The sequence below is a fragment of the Dryobates pubescens genome, chromosome 22 (genome assembly GCF_014839835.1).
Source record: "Dryobates pubescens isolate bDryPub1 chromosome 22, bDryPub1.pri, whole genome shotgun sequence".
NCBI classification, from domain to species: Eukaryota; Metazoa; Chordata; class Aves; order Piciformes; family Picidae; genus Dryobates; species Dryobates pubescens.
This window is the reverse complement of record NC_071633.1, coordinates 7,374,170-7,398,583: the sequence shown is the minus strand read 5'-3', so window position 1 is coordinate 7,398,583 and position 24,414 is coordinate 7,374,170. Positions and strand designations below refer to the sequence as shown.

The 24,414-nt window shown below is 38.8% G+C and overlaps 2 protein-coding genes across 2 annotated transcripts in view; one reads left to right on the top strand and one right to left on the bottom strand.

Annotated features, from left to right (window-relative positions):
- The window catches only part of ELP4 (elongator acetyltransferase complex subunit 4), a 119,112-nt gene extending 109,843 nt beyond the window's left edge, over positions 1 to 9,269 (bottom strand). The window contains exons 1-2 of the mRNA XM_054172011.1: positions 9,098 to 9,269; positions 5,083 to 5,118 (exon numbers count right to left, since the gene is read on the bottom strand). Of these exons, the coding sequence (XP_054027986.1) occupies positions 5,083 to 5,118; positions 9,098 to 9,269 (208 nt within the window). The remainder of the gene's footprint in view (positions 1 to 5,082; positions 5,119 to 9,097) is intronic.
- A 139-nt stretch (positions 9,270 to 9,408) lies between these two features.
- Positions 9,409 to 24,414, top strand: part of IMMP1L (inner mitochondrial membrane peptidase subunit 1) — a 31,537-nt gene continuing 16,531 nt past the window's right edge. Inside the window, exons 1-4 of the mRNA XM_054171644.1 lie at positions 9,409 to 9,446; positions 21,542 to 21,679; positions 22,468 to 22,556; positions 23,484 to 23,610. Coding sequence (XP_054027619.1) covers positions 21,575 to 21,679; positions 22,468 to 22,556; positions 23,484 to 23,610 — 321 coding nt within the window. The 5' untranslated portion in view covers positions 9,409 to 9,446; positions 21,542 to 21,574. The remainder of the gene's footprint in view (positions 9,447 to 21,541; positions 21,680 to 22,467; positions 22,557 to 23,483; positions 23,611 to 24,414) is intronic.

The window sequence follows — 24,414 nt, the reverse complement described above, 5'->3', positions numbered from 1 at the left end:
ATGTCCACATTTACTAAGCTTGAGGGTGTATACTTTGTGTGACTTGCATTTAATTAGCACATGCCAAAATGGAGTTGTCAAACATATGAGTTACAATATCTGGCATTTGGCCACACTTCAGGAAGGTAAATTCTGGTAACTTGTATTTTGTAAAATTATATTTAGCAAATCACTGTTTTGTACCTCTCTGAAGATTATCTTTCTCAACTTTAAAGAGATGATAAATTCAATTATATTGACAAGTGAAGAGAGCTCTTACCAGTGAGGTTAAATTGCATGTCTAGCAAAAATAAGAGTAGCTAATTAAAGTAGCTGAAACAGCTTCAAGGCTTTGAATGCACAAGTATAGACCTGCTTTTAACCAGACAACTTTTAACTTTTAATGACTGACCTCAGCTACCAACAAAAACCCTCCTACTGATAAACTTTAAAACACTTAGCCATCAATGACCTTGTCAAAACTGGAGCATCTTAAAGGTATGCATGAAAAGGTTCTTATAGGGTACCCAGGACAGATCTATCCAAGCATGCTGTAACTCACTATACAGAATGTGCTATATAAAGGCCTACATTTAAAACCAAAATTAACATCCTCCTGGAAACTCTTCCTGAGGCTGGCAAAACAGACATACAACAGATTGAAGTACTTTGTAAGAGGAAGGGGGAAAGGAGTGTGCTTAATCAACAGCTATACTATTGTTTGTTTTGAAAGGGAGATACTCCTAGAAAATAATGTTCTAGAAAACATTCTTCTGGAACAGTTTAAGATGGATCATCACCCAAGTGGTCTTACATTCTTACTGAACAAAATCACAACAGTTTGTTTAAATTTCCTTTCATGCAGAGTGAGAAGGCTTGTCTTGTCACTTCTTAAACCCAGTACAGCAAGATCTTCTGAAATTGAATCACTAGTTACAATCCAAGACATTCTTGCTATATGGACAAATTCCAGAAGATTCAAGTTCCTCTAGCAGCTAGGATCTTGCATGAGATTACCAGAGAGACTACTCTCTAATTCTCTTCTAAATAAAACACTGTCAAAAGAATATATTATAGAATTAAGTTCAACTGAAAATCATGATACTCTGTATTATGAATTGGGCTTAAAAAAATAGTGCACTTACATTTCAAACAATATTTTACAGTCTTATCAAGTAACCTGTTCCATTACTATATCTTCAGAAGACAATAGTTAAAATAAATATTTTAACACCCTGAATCTACTATTATTTGGTTAAATTAACCAAGATAATGTGTCAAATAATGAAGATGAACATTTAATTTGCAAAGAGAACTATGCTACAAGCAATGCAATTTATTCTTGCCTTAGAGAATGTTGAAGGAAGGGGGAAGAATTTAACCTTTTTGTAACACTTGGAGTACAACACAGAAAGATCTTCCTAGGAGGTTTATCACTGACAGCTTCAATCCTGTAGAATATTAAGCTTGCCTAGACTGATCTCATGACAGAATATCTTCTTTTTGTATACTGACAGGATAGTCTAACAATGCAGATACAATTCTACCTGCATCAACTTTAAAAAAAAGAAAGTCTAAAAATTCTTAGACTAATGAGTCATGAATAAATATAGTTCTTACTTGAAGACTTTTTGTATTTAATTATATGTTTCAAAGTAATATATGATAAGCCTTATTTGGGGGGAAAAAAGTAGCTTTCAAATCTAATCCAGAAATTTACTTTCATGTTTCTGTGAAGCCAAGTTTAATATCAGATCAGAAATAAATAACCAACACAGGGGAAAAGTAAATTAAAATCCATCACTGAGTGTTGCCAGCTCTGTATCCAGACAAGGGGAAAAAACCTTTTTCAGGTTAAAAAAATCCTGTAATTTTAATTTTCACTGAGTCTTGTCATCTCTTTCATTAGACTACAAAGCTCAATGCGTTTGTACTCACTTCTGGTGCCATGAAAGTCAGTTCAAATGGAGAGTTAACCATATACTCAACAGTAGCCTAAAGCAGGAAAAGGTAATAAGAACTGAAGTAGTAAATGTGATGCTTCACCCAAGCACTTGCTCAGCCTCCCACCATTTGCAGTTCAAGGACTTCCTTAGCTGGACTAAGTACCCACTAACCTAGCAATGCAAATGGCTTTCTCTTCCATCGAGCTGACCAGTTTCCCACTGAAAACATGGGTTTTTTAATATTCACAACACTTTATAGTGAAGTATTCCGCCACTTAATCCCATAACATCCGAGGAACATCTTTCTTTGATGACAGTTTTCAAGTTAGCAGGTTCATTTAATCATCCATCATCAACTGGTAGTTACTGCCTTGAAGAAACCCATCTACTTTCTCTCCTGGTCATCACTGGGCAGTCTTCCTTTCTCTTGTGCTGGCTGTGGTACTCATCTTGCATGTTAGCGAGCTGGTGCAGGTCACTAAACAGGAAGAAAAACCTACACTCAACTGGGTGAGTTTTCTGTCAAGTGGGAGAGCTGAGAGTTGAAAAGCACTAGTGCCAGCTCAAGAATAGTAAGATGGCATAGCCAACAATGGGGAGAAGGATTCGGACAACTTTTTTTCAGTGACAGTGAACTGCTGCACCATCTGTTCTCAAATAATCTGGGTATAAACTAGAACACAGGAGGTTTCACTTCTTTACTTTGAAGGTGGTAGAGCACTGGAACAGATTGCCTAGAGGGTCATCTTCTCTGGAGCCTTTCAAAACCTGCCTGGACATGTTCCTGTGCAACCTGGTTGAGGCACACCTGCATTAGCATGGGGGTTGGACCAGATGATCTCCAGAGGTCACTTCCAACTCTTACCAGTCTATGAAATGATGATTCAATGAACTGAAATGGTAGCCATTACACAAGTGGTGGTGTCATGGGTTGAATTGAATCTGATGATATTTGATACCATCCTGTTGTCATGCCAACTTCAAAATGAAAGTTGATAGAATTAAATCCTTATCTCAACCCGGAGAGTTTTTTTGTTACATTCCCTTCCATCTGTGTGTGGGGACAGGGATTCATGAGAGCAGGCTGTGTTAACCCAGGAGAGGTGGCCTATATGAAATTAGGTAATATCTGTTGCTTTTCTGGCAGACAGCTAAATTATTTAGTATGCACAATATACACTAATGCATGCATAATGTATACATTAGTGTATACACTAGGTTCAGTGACACAGCAGTATCTATCTCTAATAACAGTTAAAATGTGGCAATAAAAATTGGCCTTGAGCAACTGAAAGCCATAGTAAGAGCAATGACCTTGCTCAGTGACAAACAGAAAATGCTGTTCAGGCTCTAGTGCAGGTTCACATGAGCTGTATACAAACAAAAGACAACATGATGGAATCACATAGGCGGCTGAAACAGCTTTCAAATAAATTCTCCCCAAATCTCAATGTTAGGTTCTTTGGTGTTAAAATTAATTCAAAACATTACAACAATTTGAAATATTTAAGCACAATTCTAGCTACAAATGCAGTTTCCCACGTGATGGCTGTCATTCCACAGTGAAAGTAAACATAAACAAAATGTTGGGACACCATTTTAATCCCTTTCAGAAAATGACTGATTAAGTCTTTCTTAAGACTGAAAAGCCACACTCTGAACAGCTGCTAGCCTACAGGTACCTATTACTAAAGACATGATGTTTTTGTCTTTGCATAATCTTCATGCTGATGAATTCTGAAAAACATTACTGAAAATACTTTCAAGTAATCAGAAGACTAAAGTTCTTGGAATTAAAAAGCCTACTTCAGAACATCAAGAAGGATCTAATGGGAAGGATGAAACAGTTTGCATTATAACCACCAAGAATATATATTAGAAGTGAACTTTAGAGTACGGTTATGATTATGAGAATGCCATTTGAAATAGCATCAGAAGCATTACTAAAAGCAAAGATAAATGGCATGTCTTGGTTATCCTCTATCCACAAGTTCATTATTTCATATAGAAAGATTATTCTACACACAGGCTGCTACTTATATTCTTCTGTTGGATTTGCATAGCAAGGTTCTGGTAGCAGGGGGGTATAGGTGTGGCTTCTGTGAGAAGCTGCTGGAAGCTCTCCTCACGTTCAATGAAGACAATGCCAGCCAGGTCCAAGACAGACCTGTCACTGGCCAAGCCCAAGTCCATCAGCGATGGTGGTAGCACTTCTGTGGTAACATATTTAACAAGGGGAAAAAGTTACTGCATAACAGCAGTTGCAGCTGGAGAGAGGACTGAGAATACCTAACACAAACAGCCCTGTAGGCACCAAGGTCATTGAAGAAGGAAGGGGAGTAGGTTCTCCAGGTGCTTGAGCAGATTCCCTTGCAGCCCATGGAGAAGACCATGACCATGTAGGTTGTTGCTCTGCAGCCCACAGGAGTTAATGGTGGAGCAGATCTCCACCTGCAGCCCAGTGTGTTTCCTGGGGATATGAAGACAGTATGTATGTGTACAATAGTGTTCTTCCCCTTTGCTACACTTTAAATAGAACAGAAAGCTGGACATTTCAGCTGCAATGCAGCCATGGTATCAGGCAGTTTACAATGTAGCCTGCAAAGGGAATTCTCTTGTAACCTATTTAATCATCCCAGTGTGCCTTATCCACATTTTGACAGAAAGCAGGCTTCCATCAGCTTCCAAAGCTTCATCAGCTTCCTCTTAGTTGATTCTGACAATCAAAAGATTTGAGAGCCTGCATTTCGCATCTTCCACAAAAAGCCAAATTTAACAAAAGACTTTGTGATGTAACAAATAGTCTGAATATTAAGTTGGAAATCAAGCTGATTAGAGCATCTCAAATAGTTTGAAAATTTCCCTAAAACATCCTGAGATTTGCTAAACACCCTGCTTTCAAAGAGAATTTCACAGTATTCTTCTTGGAGGCTCAAACTTACCTAAAGGTAAGTTTTTTTCCCCAATTCCAGTAATTCTTGAAATAGACAACAGTCCACTATAAAGGCTAGCCAAAGTGAAGGGGTCTGAGAGTTACACTTTCTGCAGGGCTGAGCTTAAAAAAAACATGAAGAGACAATGTGTCTTTGATTGATAGAATAAACCAAGCAAAATACATCAGAATATGGCTTCAAGTATTTATATATTCTATACTAACCAATAAGAAGAAGGGTTCCAACAGCTACTCCTCCACCTGGAAACAAAGCAAAATGAAGAATAAAGTAAGACTACATTTTAATACTACGTTAGAGAACAATTAAGTTTTCTTAGTTTATCAGTCAAAGAAAGGTGATAACAGGGAATTAAAAAATATAAAAGTGAACAACATTTTAATTACCTTTGCAATAGTTCCTGCAATTCTCTATTATGAAATAATTATACATTACTTGTAATTATATATTACACGTTACAATTACTTTCACAATATACTGTACTATCATCTTTGTGGTAAAAAGATCCTGCAGAGCTCCACGCAACTAGGCTTGAGTACTACGATAATGATGTATAGTCTGAGCCAGCGAATTTTTACTTGGATGACTCAAGTGAGAAAACACTCCCCAAATTAAAGCTGTATGAATCATTATCAAGTGGTATTTGTTTCAAGAACCATGCATGTAGAGTGACCTACTAAGGGGGTAGTGAACTCGCATCCAAGTCAATGAGGCAAACGTCTGACTCCATTTTTTTCAGCTTACTACTGAAAACAGATGTGGCAGTGACATGGGAAAGACCTCACCCACTGAAACCTGGACTGCCAGATCATAAACATCATAATTCATATCTGAAAAAAACTTCTAGTACTGCAGTATTTTATAGTAAGTCTATAGTATAGTGCATATATATATATAGTATAGTATTTTATAGTGAGTCTATGAATGCAGTTGATTGAAATATTAGTTCAAAAATAAAAATGCATTTTGACAAGATTGATACATGGCTGCTGCATTTTTTCTGGGTTTTTTTTGCTTAAGCAATGCTTATGTTCCAATCACAGAATACTGAATAATAGAATAAAATACTCTCAATATGTTTTGATACATAGATTTTTATCCTATTGATCTCAACAGTGTGTAGGACCAGAAAACAAGTAAATCTCTAACTCATGTCTTCACTGCTTTACTTCCTCTTTGAAGAGACAGCAACTAGAATTGCATAACAGTGGTTGTTAAATGGCTGTCCCAAGAATGAATTTTTCATGAAGATGGTGAAAGAAGAATTCATATTTTATTTTAGCTGCTGTGGTGAGACCTCACTGGACTACTGTCTCCAGCAACTGGAGCACCTCTCCTAAGCGGACAGGCTGAGAGATTTGGGGTTGTTCATCCTGAAGAAGAGAAGGCTCTGTGGAGACCTTGTAGCAGCCTTCCAGTACCTCAAAGGAGCCTTAAAAAAAAAAAAAAAAAAGGCTGTGGAGGGACTGTTTACAAAAGCCTGCAACAAGGGACAATGGTTTTAAAATAGATAAGGGCAGATTTAGATTGGACATTAGGAAGAAGTTCTTTACTAGGAGTTGGGGCTGTTCAGTCTGGAGAAGAGAAGGCTCTGAGGTGACCTAATTGTGGCCTTCCAGTATCTGAAAGGGGCCTACAAGAAGGCTGGGGAGGGACTTCTCAGGATATCAGGTAGTGATAGGACCGGGGGGAATGGAATGAAGCTGGAGGTGGGGAGATTCAGGCTGGATGTGAGGAGGAAGTTCTTCACCATGAGAGTGGTGAAGCCCTGGAATGGGTTGTCCAGGGAGGTGGTTGAGGCACCGTCCCTGGAGGTGTTTAAGCCCAGGCTGGATGAGGCTCTGGCCAGCCTGATCTAGTGTGGGGTGTCCCTGACCATGGCAGGGGTGTCGGAACTAGATGATCCTTGTGGTCCCTTCCAACCCTGACTGATACTATGGGGATGGTAGAACACTAGAACAGGTTGCCCAGGGAGGCAAACCAATCTAAAAGATATACTGTGGGGGAAAGGAGAAAAAAGGACCATGATCAGAAATCACACAGGTGGTTAATATACAGTATGCTTCCAATGTTTACTGCATTCAATTGTTCAGGGAGACAGAACATATGGGTTACTAACAGCAGTTATTTAAAGCTCTCACATGTTCTATACAGCACATGATACCAAAAAAGTTCAAATTGCAAGATTTTACCAAATCTTAGCTTTGACACAGAAAAGACGATCAAATCAGCCACATGTATTACTCAGTGACTTAAAATCTTGGTTATGAAACGCTCACTTGTAGCCAGTACAAAAGTAACATTTCTTCTGCTTTTAAATTGCTTGCACAAGAGAGACTTTGTCACATAGTATGTCAGCACAGTCAAAATTCTCACAAGCTGTATTTTCAGACCCTCAATTGCACTGTCTCCTACAGGTCAGAGTTGTAACGTGCACATACTCTGCTTGCTAAAGGCAATATCAGCTCAAAGGATTTGCTTTGCATTATCAGATATACTGAACAAGCGTACTCTGTTAGAGGGAATGTAAAACTATTGCAGTTCCCATGGTTACATATTCATATTACAATGAGCAACAATAGTAGTAAATTAAGCAAAACCAGATAACAGGAAAAAGAAGGAATGCTGAGAGAATCAAAAGGAAGAGCTAAAACTGTCACTTCCTAAAATAATATGCTGTGAGCTTCTAATTCTTTCTAATTTTGCTATTTTTTCCCCTGTCTGTATCTAAGGCAGTAGTACACTTATCCAACTGAGCAAGATTTGCAACTTTCCACATTGCTATTTATACCAATGAGATTTAAGATCTTATAGACAGAAATGCAACAAACTTTGGAAGTTGAGAAGTGTCCCCATTATTTTCAAAATGTATCTATGACCTTTCTTCAAGCAGCTTGAAACAAAACATTCAATACCAACCACATGATTGTTACATTACATAATAATAACGGCTCTTTACAGAGAACTCCTTCAGCAGATTTGGTCTACAAACTGGGAAAGTAAACTTGAATATAAAGCCTGGAGATATAACAAGTTCCTTAATGGTAACATAGCATTTGGAACCAATCACTTTATCAACCACTTCTCTTTGAAAGGAAAGCTAGTAAGGCCTAGCTGTCAACAATAATGTAACAAATCAGCCAGTAAATGTACAGCAAAAGATACTCTTCCATAATAGGTTTCTTCTTCTAGAAGTGTGATTCTCCTTAAGATATATAGGCTGCAAAAACTTCTTCGCAAAACAGATATAACGTTCATACTTATCATTATTTATACCAAATAGCCTTAGAAAGAAAAGTGGTAGATTCCTATACTCCACATGCTCCTCAAAGGATGAATGAACAAACCTGAAGTCAAGCCTTCCGCACCTAGAAATAGTCTCATCTACATACATTGAAGATGTACTGCAACTGTATCAGTAGTTAGTAAAAGGATCAGGCAGCCCTAGCATACACATAAACCATGCTGCTTATAGCAGTGAAAGGTATCAGTTCCCATTCCAAGTAAGTAGTGCTATTTCATTCCACAGATTACAACAAAGCAATGGTCACAATAGATTCATACAGGAAACCGTCTAGCATCTTGGCACTGACAGTGGGCAAAAGAAGTTTCACAGACAGTAAGAAGTGTTTTCTAAACAGGGCATTTATAATGATGTAGAAGTGCTGAGCAAGAAAGAAAACACACACTGAGAATCCAGTCTTTTGGCCAAACACATCCTTAACAATTGCCATCCTGACAAACCAGAACTACACCACACTCAACTATAAGTCAGGTGAGGAAACATGCTTTTCAAACCCCAAAACTTCATATCTCTTACTGTGGCAATGTGAAATATGACAGAAACGTGTTGCTGAGTATATTTGCAGAGTACCTTTCCACTCTAGGAAGGCTGCTTAACCCGAATTAAACGTACGGTAAATGGCAACCTTCTCCTCTGCAAGCAGGCCACGAACGGAGCGCACCTGCCTCTACTTCCTCCCTACTCCTCACACGGGGGCGGGGGGGTGGGGTTCAAGGTGGGAAACAGATTCTGCTTTGCCCCTTCCTCTTTCCCCTCCCATCCTCCCCCGAAATACCCAGGAACTGTGGAGAGAAGGAAAAGCCTGCGAAATGATCTGCGGGCTCATGGAAGGTAAATGACAAGCACAGCTTGGCGAAGGAGAGGGGTAAGGGGTGGGGGGGGCAGTAGCCGGTTCCCAGGTCCCGCTTCCCACCAACCTAGCACACAGTCCAGGGAGGGGAGCCCGCTTGAAAGCAGCAGCTGCCCGTGACGAACGGAAGGCCGTGTGCCCGGCAAAGCGGCCAGGCGGCTGCCGGCAGCGGCCTTCCGCTGGAAGCTAGTGGCCCCGCGGCTCCACACCGCACCGTCGGCCGCCGGACCTGCCGCCATCTCTGCTGCTCTCAGTTGACAGGAGCGAGGGGACGCCGGGAAGATTCAAGCGCTCTCCTTTTCACCAATGGGAGAGCGGGTTGGGTAGCCCGCTATCCAACTGGAGACCGCGTTGTTTACACGTCGTGGGCTAAAGAGGCGGGGGAAGGACTAAGGCGCCCGGTGGCGAGCAGACAGGTAAGTGGGGCGAGGCGGCTGGAGAGTGCTGCATGCCGCTGCGGCGGGTCCCCGGGGTTCTGGCTGGGCCTGAAGGGGGCCCTTAATGGAAGGTAGCGGCCGCATCTCCTTTCATCCCGCCCTGTGCGGGGCCGGCGTGAGGGGGTGGAGGGTAGTGCGGTGCCTGTGACTCGGCCTCGCTGGCTGGGCTTTGAAGGGGAAACCCTGCTGTCGTCTCTCGGGGGTTTGGGACGCCAGTAGGGCTTAAAGTTTAGCTAGTCGGGAAGGGCGGCTGGCATGTACGTCCTTGACTTCGGTCTTAGTGCTGCACTGTCGGCATCACTCCCTTCAAAAAAAGCTTGTGTGCAAGCCTGGACGTGAATAGGAAGAAAAAAGTATTTGCGAAACGCTTTATGTATTTATCGTGTGTCGCCGTCGCGGTGCCCCGCCCCCCCCTCCCCCCCTATTTAAATAACTATGTAACGTAGTATGTAGGTATGCTTAAATTCCCTCTTTCGTTTTTTAATTAATTTAAGACCTCCAGACCCCTTGCTTGGAAGCAAGGTCTTGCTATCAGTCTGAGGATGGCTCTGGACCATGCCATAAGCCAGGAGTTACAGCTGATAGTTGTTTGATGTGGGAAATGTGATTTCTGTGCTTCATTAGCATTCGTTGTTAACCATAGGAAGTTATTTTCTGTATTTTGGCAGATTAGCGTGTCTTTTATTGGCAATTTATAGGTAGTAGCCTGTGGCCTTGTACATAGCAGCAAACAACTGCCTTAAACGGAGTGTATGTAAAAATCAGTGAGACAGCAGAACTTGAGATTCCCTTTTCTGTTCTTGTTATAGGCAAAGACACTAAAATGCCTCTTTTAATGAGAAAAAAAATTAGTATGTTTGCTTTGTAAATGAACACTTTATGTAATAGTATGCTGAATGTAAGAGCAATTACTGTATAGAATCACCACTATCACAAGAATTTGTTTTTACTCTGGTGTTTCAGATGCCCCCCAGGTTACATGAAGACATTTGCACATAGCAGGATGTACTAATAAGACTCCAATGTTATAATTCCTCACTCTCAATCTTCAATTTCTTGGATGGTTTTTGTTGTTGCTATAAGCTGTGGGTTTTAAACACTCAGGGTTGTTGAGCCTGTATTTTTAATTGGGAGGGGGAAATCCTTTTATTAAATATAAACAACAAAAAAGAGCAGCAATATGCTAGCTTGAAAGGTTTTCCTTCATATCAAGTTCAAACTCAAAAGCATGAAATTTCAGTTTTATGTCTTCCTAGCTGGTGAAATTGCATTCATTTTGCTGCTGGCCAAGGTTCTTTGGATGTTAAGCAGTGGACAATTTAAGATCTTCATCATGAGTATCAAAATGGTGTTTTAATGTTTTGTATTTGTTGCTAAACTGTGAAATTTCAAATACAGTTTATTGTTCAATGGAAGTTGGAAATGTTAGGGGATGAAATGAAGGGAAAACATGTCAAGAAATAACATCACTTGTGTAGGATCTGACTAATGAGTTGTGAATATCTGGAACAGGAAATACTTCTGCAGAGTACTTGTGCTGTGGTCCTACCATTTTTAGAGTTTCTTGCGTAGAGTTTACTGGAAGTCTCAGCATCTGAACTGATAAAGTAGGTCAGCATTGCTGATAAGAGATGAAGCCTATGAATCCTGCTCTAGGCATGGAATTGAAATTCAGAGAAATCGAAGAACACAGAGACAATGGCAAGTGATCAGGGAGTGTCTTAGCAAGTCATTTGTCAGCTGGTCATGGTCACAGCTTGCTGTGAGATGGAGAAGCTTATATAGATTAGGATGTCTTAAACTGTAGAACAATCTACTTTGTCACAGCTCACACATGTAAATACCACCAAATGTTTATGTCAATTTTAACTGCAAATCCTAACTCTAGTATGAAGAAATCAAGCTATCTTCCATTTCTCGTGAACTTGCTGATCTGATTCAACAGGTTTCCTATGCCAAATGCAGATTCTAAGATGGATTCAGAGGATTTGGGATAAGATTTCCCTAGGGAAAAAAATGGAGGGAATACAAGGGGCAAGTGAGATAAATCAACACATTTGGGGAAAAGTTTTGCTTAGAATTTGATCTTCAAGTATGTTTGTCACTTATCTTCACAGAAACATTCAGGTTGGAAGAGACCCTTAGGATCTCCCAAGCCCAATCACTGACCCTACTGTACAAGCTTCACCTCTAAAATGTATCCTCAGGCACCACATCCAAACCACCTTTAAACACCTCCAGGGCTGATGGCTCCATCACCACCCTGGGCAGCCTGTGCCAATGTCTGACCACTCTTGCTGGGAACAAATTGTTCCTACTGTCCAGTCTAACCCTGCCCTACTGCAGCTTGAGGCTGTTCCCTCTTGTTCTATCACTAATTACCTGTGAGAAGAGACCAGCACCACCTCTCCACAACCTCCTTTCAGGTACATAGAATACATAGAATACATAGAATACATAGAATACATAGAATACATAGAATACATAGAATACATAGAATACATAGAATACATAGAATACATAGAATACATAGAATACATAGAATACATAGAATACATAGAATACATAGAATACATAGAATACATAGAATACACCAGGTTGGAAGAGACCTTCAAGATCATCGCGTCCAACCCATCAACCAATCCAACACCGCCCAAGCAACTAACCCACAGCACCAAGTACCCCGTCAAGTCTTCTCCTAAAAACCTCCAGTGATGGCGACTCCACCACCTCCCCAGGCAGCCCATTCCAATGTGCAATCACTCTTTCTGTATAGAACTTTTTTCTAACATCCAGCCTGAATCTCCCCTGGCGCAGCCTGAGACTGTGTCCTCTTGTTCTGGTACTGCTTGCCTGGGAGAAGAGTAGCTGACCATGAGGTCTTCAAAAGCTGCAGCTTATGGATTTGATGAAAATTGTACTATCCCCAAAATAGCAGTGCTCCTTAAAGTGTGCTTTAGCTATTTTGTCCTTGATAAGAGGAAACATCTGTTGTGGCTGTCACTGATGCCATGGGTTGCAGATGTAAACTCTTAGGACCTTCACTTAATGTAAGCTGTGTTGTGTGAGTGGTGTTTCTCAATGAGACAATAGTATTGATGTATTTTGTTTAATTTCAAATGGATGTTTTTTGTACACTTTAATTGTGCCTTATAGGACAAGAGTGCACACTGAATCTTTTTTTTGGCAATGAGCAAAATGCTATCCATTTTGGAATAAAATATCAGTGCATTGTGTTTCAAAACCCTCTGTCTCCCTCATCAGTAATACTGTTTCATTGGGCTTACGTATGGGAAAGAGAACTAGGGAGCTGCATCCTAGTGGCAGTTCTCATTCATAATCTTCTTAGCCTTTGCAGTTAGATCGCCAAGCTGCTTCCCTCATCAGTTCTGGAATGTGATGGTATTAGACTGTACTGATTAAAGTTTTATAGTCACCAAATAAGATTAGCTAGTGAGTCACCTGACTAGGTAGGGCTTGCAGTCATGTGATCCAGTGCCCTGCTGAGCTCCTGCTGGGAGCTGAAACAAGGTAGTTTGCTTTTGAGATGTTCTTAAGTATCTAGCAGCATGGGTCATGGATTATGGCTGCAAAGAAGATGGCTTCATTTTCCTGATCTTTGAACTCGCTAGAATGGGATAAGTTTGAAAGTGCAGGATCTTCAGGCCATGAGCCAACAACTGGAAAGAATGTTTAATCCTGGAAATTCTGACACCAAAAGGCCTGGTGGTGGGTTTTTTTCAGTATGAAGAAGCTTAAAGACTACTCACCCAATCAGTGGGAGGGTTTAAGACATAGCAGTTGTCATGTTTTATATAACATCATTTATTATTTTTGTAAGAAAGCCTCTGGATGTTATCTGACTACATCCCTGTGGGTATACTGAACAACAGTGAAAAAAAATGAAACCTGTATGAAATTTAAACAACTCTTTTAAAATAGAAGCAAGTAAATTAGGAAACATGACATAGTGATGGGTGCTGAAGACAATAAATCATTAAAAAGTTATTTCATGTTTCTGTAACTTCAGGTTATAAAAATACACTGTGTAGCATTACTGAAACTTTCATGACAGTAATAGCAAAACTGAGTTATAAGTCGATAGTATAGTTTTAATAAGCATTAGAGATTAGTGGTATATTTCAGAGAGATTATATTCCTCCTGTTTATCATGCAAAGAAGAATTCTCTTTTTTTTTTAAGGGATATTAATGCAAAGAAGCAGGGGTTGAGCATTGCAATGGGGGACTCGTGGAGGAAGCAATTCATCTGAATTTTTAGTCTTAAGACTTGCACACACTTGATTCTAATAGCTCTCCAGTTTCCATATTTTCATTGTTTCTGTGAGTCAGAACTGACTCTGCATCCCTGACAAAGGAAGAAAGATACCTGAACATTTTAAATACATTTTTATATTTCTGAGAAAACGATTGCATTCTCTTGAAGCTGCACATTTCCAACATTCATCTTTATCAATGATGCTTCCATTGGTTCAAGAGGAGTGAAGCAGTGTTTGATCTTGATGTTCTTGTGTTACTGTCAAGCTGCAGTGCTCTTTTTTAAAAACAGAATCTTTAACATTAAAATCCCCAAACATTAAATTATAGGAAGATCATCTATCTTCTCAGCATGTACACAATAATTGTGAAAGGAGCTGTATGACTAGTCATTGTTTTGTCTTCTAAACAGACAGTGTATTATGAAAGAAAGGGCAAGCCAAGTTGTGTGCTTCTGGAACAAGCGAAGTTAGTAAACTTCGGTGAAATAAAATCTGATCACTTATTAAAAAACTTTCCAGTTTTTAAGAAGGCAATTCAGTCAAGGACACTATTAGTGAAGTCACACAACGATGACTTCTGTATTACTTTTCTGGTTTACAATACTTTCATGCTTATTTGAGTTCAGGGTGTCTGTCTGTGGTAAAATAAGCCATATAGGCCCTTTTTGGTAATCTGGTATCAGCAATATTGCAGTTTGTGGTGATGGAGTGTGCTCAGCATCTTGGAGGTACTCTGCACCTCAGCATGTTACCATTTGCTAAATTTGAGAAAGGGACGTCTACTTAATTCACTAAATAGTTGGTTTTCTTACTTACCATGTCAGGTGTATCTCTTACTTTAAGCCACCAAATTAAATAATAGTTTATACTGGCTTTTTATTTTAGTTCATGCATTTAAAACCTGGAACTCAGATTAAAAGATAGTTTCAGAATAAATTCAGTATATTATTTATGAGTGGAGCAACATATTAGCATTGAGTTCACAATAGATCATATCACTTTTATTCCATCTTACAAGCTTAGCAGCACAAACAGAATAATCAACATATTATTTGGCTGTCATCTGCTGAACAGAAACCAGAGATCACAAGGAGGTTTTCCCTAGCTGCAGTGATGGCCTTTTTGTTCCAAGCCCCCATCTGGGAGGGCCATGGTGTGTTATCATATGGAACGCGGGGTTTTCTGTAATCTGCTTAGCTGCACTGCAGTTTGAATCTTTATTCCATGTTTGTGTAATTTATAATTTTAATGAGACCACAGCTCTTGTGGGCTTTGAAATATATTAAAAGCTCTTTTGTGCATATGCTTTTGTTCTTGCTTAATAGGCTCAGTGTATTTAAAACTGATGAATTTTTATTCATGGATTTGGATGTCTGGGGATTAACTTAGACTGAATATCATTGCACTCATCTATTGATGTTTGGAACTTTTTTTAATACTTGTATCTTTAAGTGAAGAAGAACTTACAGAACTTGTGTTTTATACATGAACCAACTCAGAAATAACCAGTAAAATTTTAGTGACCAATGAGAAAAAAGAATAGATTACAGTTTATTTTTACTGCAGAAATTCACAAATTGTGTAGTTGCATCCATGTGTGTGTTTAGAACTTTGCAACTAAGAAACAAATTGGAAAAGCCATCAAAATGTTTGTAGAGTAATAGCAGTGGCAAGCACTTAATTTGTATTTTTCTTCCATTCAGCTAACTTGAAAATGTAAATACTGAGTTCACTTTTGTCTGTATCTTTCCTGTCTCTTTTTTTATTAACACATTTTTTGAATTCAGAATATGCATAAGGTATTGCATTAGAAAGTGATGCTCATAACTGGGAGGTAGTGATGAGCATACAGAAAGTTACTTTTGTTATATTTTCTGACAGTATTAGAACTGGTCTTTTTTTGTTTTGTACTTTTTCAAATGTTTAGGAAGAGGTTTGATTTACTGTGTGTGTCAAGATCTCATGCTGTGTAATCTCTGTGTTCATAAACCACTATGGAGTATTCATCAGTGATGGCACACTAATCTGAGACTAACATTGGGGGTAAGATCAAGACACTTGTGTTCCTTTGTAAACAACATTGCTGATGGTGTACATAAAATAGGTTGCTTTGTTTGATGTAGAAGGTTTCTGGGGGGTTGTGGTGCTTTTGTTTTTATACCAGTAAAGATTCCTCTTTGTAATGACAAATATTTTAAAATTATTTACTCATTAGTGCATGGGGAAATTATTTGTCCCTCTTCTATTCACTGCTTGGAGTAATATTTCCCCAAATGCCAGTATATTTCTAGAAGGTGCATCAGTGCTGAGGAGTGCAGGGGACGTGAGCCATGAACAACTTTAGTTTCAGTAGGATCATAATTTTGAGAGTAGTGTGAAAATTGGACTTGTAATTCTTTGTTATGTTAATATTCAAAACAAATTTTAATTCTGTCCCCAAAAAAGTATGGGGTTTGGTTTTGTGTTTTTAAAAAACCTTAAATTTAAGATCAATGCACATATCTTAGAATGTAGTTACTTGACCCTTGTCACAGGCACAGTGTATTTTTCTCAGTTGCCAGGAGAATGACTGTGCTGTCTGTCAGACCTTTGGCGTCTGTCCTGACTTTGACATGGTTACAGGAAACTCTCAAGTGAATATTTCAGCATCCCTCAGAGGCTCACACTTGCCACCTACAACCATGCTTTTGCTCAGCATTTGGATTTCACTGTTCAGCAAAGACAAGTGCATAGAGCTGCAGAGGAAGATAGAAGTCCTGGAATGCATCTGACCATAAATACAACGTTTTATATGGGGTGGTGGGATTGTTAGGAGTTACTTCCCAAAGGTACATAGAATCAGTGAAAGCTACTTAATGTGTTTTGAAAAATTGTTCATGCTTCTGTAGGTAGTCTCTAGTTGTTTAACACCAGAGGATTGCATTATGTGAATTTGTTTACAGGATTGAGCTCCTTGTCAGCTTCAGAACACTAGATGAAGGAGCACTTGTTGGAGACAAGCTGTCAGTGCCTTGTAGAGTTAATGTGGAAAAAAATCTTCTTCCAGAATATTGCCAAACATTTTCAGGTTTGCTGGGCAGGATCCAATGTTTCTTTTAGAGAAAACCAACAGCTAAAAATACAAATGATGTTCTGTCTGACCCCCTGCACAGAAATACCTTTTGAAAATTTTTTCCTTGTTTTGCTTTTGATATTTTGGGATCCTCAGCTTATAGTTAAGACTATTTAAAACATCTAATGTTTATGAGATTGTGGATCTGATACGGAAAGAACCTTTCACAACAAATATAATATACACCCTTCATTCTTCTAGCACATGTGACATTAATTTCATTTAGACATTTTGAAAGAATATAGGTAATAAATACAAGTATTTAAACAGCCTAGTCAGTGGTTTGGTTGTGTTGTGTGGTTTGGGTTTTTTTTTGTCTTAAGGCATAGTAATCTTAGTAAATTTTTGGGAAAGTTATGGGATTACTTGATGTGAAGAAAGCTGTCTGGTTACACGTGGAAAATGCTATGGGAGGAGTTTGTTAGCTAAGGAAAAACCAATAAACTATCAATAGAAGCAGTGAAAATTCAGAATTCAACATTACATAAAGCAAAAGTAACTGGATATTTTGTTTATTATAGTGAAAAATCTATATAACACTAAGTCAAATAATTTGTTTAGCCACGCTTTCATTGGTTTTTTGTGTATTTAAAATTTTGGCACCATATGTTAAACAGTCTTACACAGTGCCATTGGTTATCTGGAAATAAATCTGCTCACTGATTTCCTAATTTTATTATGTACATAGTGTAATCCAAGATTACAGCAAACAAGATACTAATTTCTGGACAACCTATGCACATTTCCCTCAGAGTGTGATTGTTACAGAAGCAAAGAATACAAAGAGAATATCATTTGTGCTATCCTCACTGGAGCTGTCAATAAAAGATTTAATAGGGGATTTAAGAATCTGGAAATGGCCAACTAATTTATGTGAATCTATTTTATTTCAGCTAGAAAGACCAAGCTCTGTTTCGCCTGCACTGCATATTGCAGAGCACAGGCTGTCTATAGAAAGCCAGGCGGCTGCATATGGATAGTCCCTTGATATCATTCACTTGCTGTGTAATCTTATTATGCAAAGTTCTAATCTTCACCTAGAATGAATGCCTCTGGGTCAGAATATAGTCATATCAGGGTTTTTGAGGTCATGTTTTGTGATCCTTAGCTTATTCTTCTAAGTGGGGCTGGGATTTAAAGAGTATTCCCCAGACACTAGCAGAGATAGACGGCAAAACCTGCTGCCTTTTTGGAAGACAAGACCAACATGAGGTCCCTGGTAGGATTAAACTTGATTTGTAGCTGTAGGATTTTTTAACAGATGTATTATTGGACAGGGAATAGGGGGCCACCAGCACAGCGAAATTGGATCACGATTGGCATTCTCAGGGAGTCTGCTGGCTGCTAAAACAGCAGCTGCATGTGGATTTGACTTCTTTCAGGTGAAGCGACTTCCAGTCATTTGGAAAGGATGGGATGAAAAGGAACCTTGGTGATAATTTTGATGTCTGCAAGATTTAGTACCAATGTAATGGGATTATCGGTAACACCTTCGCTGCAGAAAAAGCCACCTGGCGCTATAACTGGCAGCAACTGAGAACTAATCCTTTCCCATCTCTTGGATGTCATTCATGAGGCTCAAAGTGATTTCCACCCTGCTAGCAGTGATTAATTTTATAAACAAACAAACAAAAAAAAAATCAAATGATGAAGGCATACACGAGGTAAGGAAAAGGGAATAGAAGATAATAATAATTACATTTTAAATTTTATTTGCAGCAGGGGAGAAACTGCACTTCTTGTGAAAGCAGCAAATTGTATTCTACATGATAAATATGGATATGTAACCTTTTTCTAATTAATCTGTTTGGTATTAAACCAGTATCTATTTAAGTATAAAACTTTCAGCTACCTACTACATGATAGTAGGTAGTACCTGGATGTAATTACAACAGGTTTTGTGCCATTAATTCTGCAGTAAGGATTTGTATACAACATCCACTAAGTTTTCAAGGGAGCTGTGACTTAATTTGTTTTATTTGGCTTAATGGTCTTATGCTGTGTCTGGTAGAGTTGCCTGCTGGCAGCACTTTGTATTAAAATTGTGTGATGTGAGAAAAATAATTTAGCTGTTTACCTTATGAGCCAACGATAAGGCAATGTTTTTAAAATGCACTGATAAATAGTTCTGAGGAAACAATTACATTTTACTGATGCTTAAGCTGGAGCAATTGTAAGATAAATAATCTGTAGAGTTTTAAAATAAACTAGAGTTGTTTATTTTTGACTGGGTTTACTCTTACTTCAGCTATACACTTCTATTAAGTTGTTGCCCAAAATTACATGGAAGCTTTCAGGATCATAGTGTCTAAAAATGAACCTTAATGTTAAAACCAAACCTTCTAATCCTCTTAAATTCAACCTATGTATAATCTAGGTATATATACCTTAATTGACAATTAACTTTCCTGAGTAGTAATAAAAAGCCTTATGTAAGAGCTAAGATTTTTTTTATTATCATGAACATCTGATAAGTTTGAGCATTAAAAAAAAAAAAATCCTACAGTTATAAACTGGCACTGGTGAAATCCATATCTCAGGGGTTAAGAGTTTTAGGACAACCGTGAGACCTCTTCACTCATGTTCTGTCATTGTGGTTAGTTTTATGCTTGAAGAGCTCTAGTTGTAGGTAAAGTGCACTCTGAAGCTTGTGTTGCCATGGATAATCTGCAAACCTATCCCTCCTACTTCTGAGTTACTACTCAAGAAACAGGGATGAAAGCTCAGTGTTGTTATTGGGAAGTATGTGTCATTCAGACAAACTGGAAATTGGTTACAATGAGTTTCAAACTTATTTTCAGAGACATAATGCAGTTGTTTGTAGTTTAATAAAAACAAACACCACCAAAAACATTTCCTCATAAAAGTTGGAATGAGAGGTTTGCATTTTCTCTTAATGAGTATGTTGTTACGATTCGATTTGGCACAATTAACAACAGCTACTTACTCTGGACAGTGTAACAGTGTTTATGTAATTCCTTTTCACCTGTAATGCCTGAATTCTATACTGTCAGTATCTAAAGCATAGATATGAAATACAGGCTGGAGTGTTTTTCTGTCTGCCTCAGCTGAGAAGCAATGTGCAGGTCCTTTTCTAGCAGGTGCTTTTAGAAGTATTGATGATGGACTTCTCTCAAAAGATATTTCATGCTAGCTGTGCAACTCCATTGAGCTGTCACTCTCTCACACTTTCTTTTATCACTTGTAACAGATTTTGGGGTCTCGGTGTTTCTGGCCCTATGTCCTGGGTTAGTGCAGCCTGCTCTCACAAGTCGTCCTCTCTCACTACGCAGATGGGAGGGAAATATAACAAAAAAATGCCCTCTGGGTAGTGATAAAGAGTTTTACAGGAAATGATACAGTGCACAATTACCTCAGCCTGTGTGCAGAAAATTGCAGCAAAATGCAGAAGCCAGCAGTAAAACAGTTCCCCCACCCATGCATGCAGAAGCCTGCCCTTTGGAAAAGCCCAACACCCTGGAACTGGAACAGCCTCTCACATTACAATCTGAACTCCAAGCCCTGTGATACTTTGCTTCAGCCAGCGCTTTCATTTTGAAGCTGCAATGACAGCAGCATGGACTGAACATCACCAGATTCAGCTCGACCTCTATGACACCCTGAGAGCAAGTAAGTCCATGCTTTTCATAGCATAGTGGGCTGAGAAGAGCACACCACTTCCCTGGCTCTCCAGAATAAATTTGCTTATAGTGAAGCTGTTCCAGTTTCTGTAGGGTGTCTGTTGCAGGAATTGCATCTAATCATAAATTTGACTTAACTATCTGGGGAAGGGAGAACAGAGCTATCTAATGCCTAGCTCTGCCTGAGAACAGAGCTATCTAATGCCTTATTCAGATCCGCAGGTGTTTTGGTAATGGAAGCCCAGCGAAAGGAAAGCTGCAGAACCTCCAGAATTCCCATCAACAATCTGTTCTTTTTCTAGTATAGCCTTACATGGGCCATTCAAGACTCTGTTATCCTTAATTTTGTCTCATTTTCAAGCTTTTTATCATCTGATTGCTGCTCAGGTCACTTTTAAAGTCCTGGTGAAGTTTCTGTCAATGTAATTTCAGATCATTTCAGATTGTTGCTTCTCTGTTCTGCGCTTGAGTGTTCAGTTTTAAATACTAGCTAGTTCTTAAAGAAAACCACAGTGAAATACAACTCTATCAACTGTTAGTTAATAAATAACTTTACCTCATTTAAAGTATGTTGTCCACTCAGGAATCTCTTCAGCTAAACCTAGTGGAGGGGGTGATGTCCTTGTAACTATTGCAGACATTTAGACATGTGGCAGGAAAGCCTGTCTGCTGTGTTGAGTAAAAGAAGCCCAGCTGAGTCAGCAGAGAGCATTGACACCATTTCCCCCCATTATTTTCTCTAGTCTGGCAAAGTTTTGCTTAATTTCAGCTCCTACCCAACTGAATCTCGCTACTAAGGTACTGGGATGGGTCCATTGCTTTTAGACATGGACTTCTTGATGGCATTTGAGGTTAAACTATATTTGTCACCTCAGATACATCTGATTATGTATTGATTTTATTCTCTGATTTTAAAAAAAAAAAAAAAAAACAACAAAAAACCCCACACCAAACTACCCTTTAGTTGTTAGATAGACAAGATACTTTTGTAGATGTGAGGCTGTTTGTTACCAAATAAATGATGTTGTTCTGTTTTACTGTAGACCAGAACCAGCTGAAGGACATAACACTGTGCCATGCTTCGCGATGTCCTAGGAAAAACCTTTCGCTTTCTCGGGTACACTGTGCAGTATGGCTGCATAGCACATTGTGCCTTTGAGTACCTTGGAGGAATTGTTGTGGTAACTTTTCATTTTTGTGACATTTAAAAGAAAATAAAGCTGTAATACTGAAATTGTTATATGTGATAATGCCAATACTTCAGACTTCTCCATTTTCTTTAGAGCTTTTCCCCCTGTGTGTTTAGTAGGTGCCCCATTTTTTGGAAGTGGGGCCAGCCTTTATGAAAGTTATTTCTACTTGAGGCATTCATAATTTTTGCTAATTTGTTGCTTGAGACAGCACTGAAGCAAATGGGAAACTCCTGTTGAGCATTTTGGAGAGAGTGCATTCTTCCAGAAAGCCTGAAGTCACTAATAATGCTGTGGGAAATGCTCCTGTTTCCAGCTGTGGGACTTCTGGATGTTTTATGCCCCCTTTTTCCCAGATTCTAAACCCAGCAGACACTGCTGCTGGACTTGGTGAAGTTTGCCAGTGAGCTGCTTATGCCACTCTGTGATGACTCTTTTACAAAGGCTGAAGAAGGGGGTAAGGCCCCAGAGCCAAAGTGCTGCTCCTAGTAATTTCCTGACGATTTCCTGAAGGTTCACTTCCTGCTGAAGTGAATCTGCAGGGGCTTGTAGCACCCAGCATAGTTTAGGACCAATCCTGAGCAAATAGAGAATGGTGACAGTTAGAGGTGCTCTGGAGGCTGTAATGTCACGTGTGCCTTGGAGGAGCTCACTTTCAGTTGTTCTTTACATTAAACCTTTTCCTAAGTTATTAGCGAGTAATTTGTCTGTTAATGCACTTAGATAAAATGAACTGGAAATAGTAATTTTTTTTTTTCTCATTTATTTTTAATTTGCAGTGTTCTGGACCTTCAATGGAACCAACCATTCAAAATTCTGATATTGTCTTTTCGGAGAACCTTAGCCGCCACTTTTATTGCATTCGAAAGTATGCTCCTTTGTTGAGACTAGGTTTTACATTCCATTTGCCCAAGTGTGTCATTAACTACATTCTAGCTGGCCTTTTACTTTTCATATATTCTTCTGCCTCTGAATTGTGCTTTTTCATAAATCTCCCCTCTTCATGTCTGATGGAAGTTAATCAGGACACTAGCCCATTGAACAATGTGTCAGAATTAGTTTAGAATTTTGTCACTTATACATAGTGTCTATGTCCTGTTACAGCTTTGTCCAAGAACGGAAAAAATTCCCCTCCTCCCCCCCCCCCTTTCTTTTTTCCTCCCTCCTAAACATTTCTGTTGGGAGAATGTTACTTTTTGAGGGAGTTTTGTCTTACTTGAAAACCAAGCTGTGGGGATTGCTGTGCTCAGATAGGTTGTTAGGAAAATGACCACATGGTCTAAGTACCATTCATCAAATGTTATTTTATTACTCTGTTGTAGAGCACAGTAGGCTCATAGCCCTCACTCATTGTGGTCTGTTTCACTGTACAATCTGATGTGTATAATCAGGATGCAAAAGTAATATAAGATCCTATCAAATTCAGACTTTTGAACTTCCATTTGAAGAATTACGTTTGCTCAGTAACATTTAGAAATGGGGAGCCTGTTGTGTTCCATATTTATGCAGCAACAGGATGAAGTTAAATTCATCACAGCATTGTCAGTTAAAAGGTCATCTTAAATATTTCATAAATGATTTAAATAACAAAGAATATCTCCAAATGTACTTTGAATACTATGTGTAGAATTACCCCAAGTAATTGAGGAAACCAAAATTGTGGACAAGAATTTTCAGGAAACAAGAAAGTATCTTTAATATACATGAATATTTTGGGGGGATATGCATTGATGCACATCTGTTTAGCCAAATAGCTTGTACTTAGTGTTCTTTTGTTTCTGTTTTTCCCTCTCAGAGGAGATATTGTAATTGTGAAAAGCCCAAATGACCCCAAATCAAATATCTGTAAAAGAGTAATTGGCTTGGAAGGGGATAAAGTCTGCACAAGCAACCCTTCAGATTTTCTTAAGAGTCACAGCTATGTAAGTATTAGTTTCTTGCTTTGTAAATGAATGGTTACTGAAGTAGGCCTGGTAGTCTGCAGGGGATTGCAATATTTGAGTATCATCATAAAGTACTGTGTTCATAAATTATACTTTCTTCTTGTGTATGTACAGTAAAATGTAATTTGTAAACTGTTTATGGCAAGCTGTCTCTTTCCCAGTGTCTTTTGTTTCCCTATGAAGTATAGTCAAGATATTTTTGCTCTGCCCATTGCTTAGGTTTTCTTCCCTGGAAGAATCCTCTGAAATTCTCTGCATAAGGTGAAGTACAGATAGAAGACTCCAGGGCTTGGTCTTAAGTCAAAACTCTTTCTGTATTTTAAACACCAAGAAGTGAAAAGTTTATCACTGCAATAGCTTTGAGGATTTTACTTTCAAAATTCTACTTTAGTGTATCTACATTTCAGTGTAACAATATTTTAATTCTCTGAGTGAAGTTGTCCTTTGGACAGGTAATGAGATGAAATGACAAGGAAGAAATATTCTTGATTCTCATTTGTCCTTACATGGATAGACTTAAACAGAAGTTTGGAAACAATTGTGATAGAATGTTTTCAGCAACTTCTTTTTATGCTATCATTAGAAAAATCATTGGAAATCATGATCACAGTAAAAGGTAGCTTGATTTTCCCCATAACCAAGCCTGACCATTAGAATAGAATAGAATTAACCAGGTTGGAAGAGACCTTTGAGATCGAGTCCAGCCTATCATCCAACATCATCTAATCACCTAAACCATGGCACCAAGCACCCCATCCAGTCTCTTCCTAAACACCTCCAGTG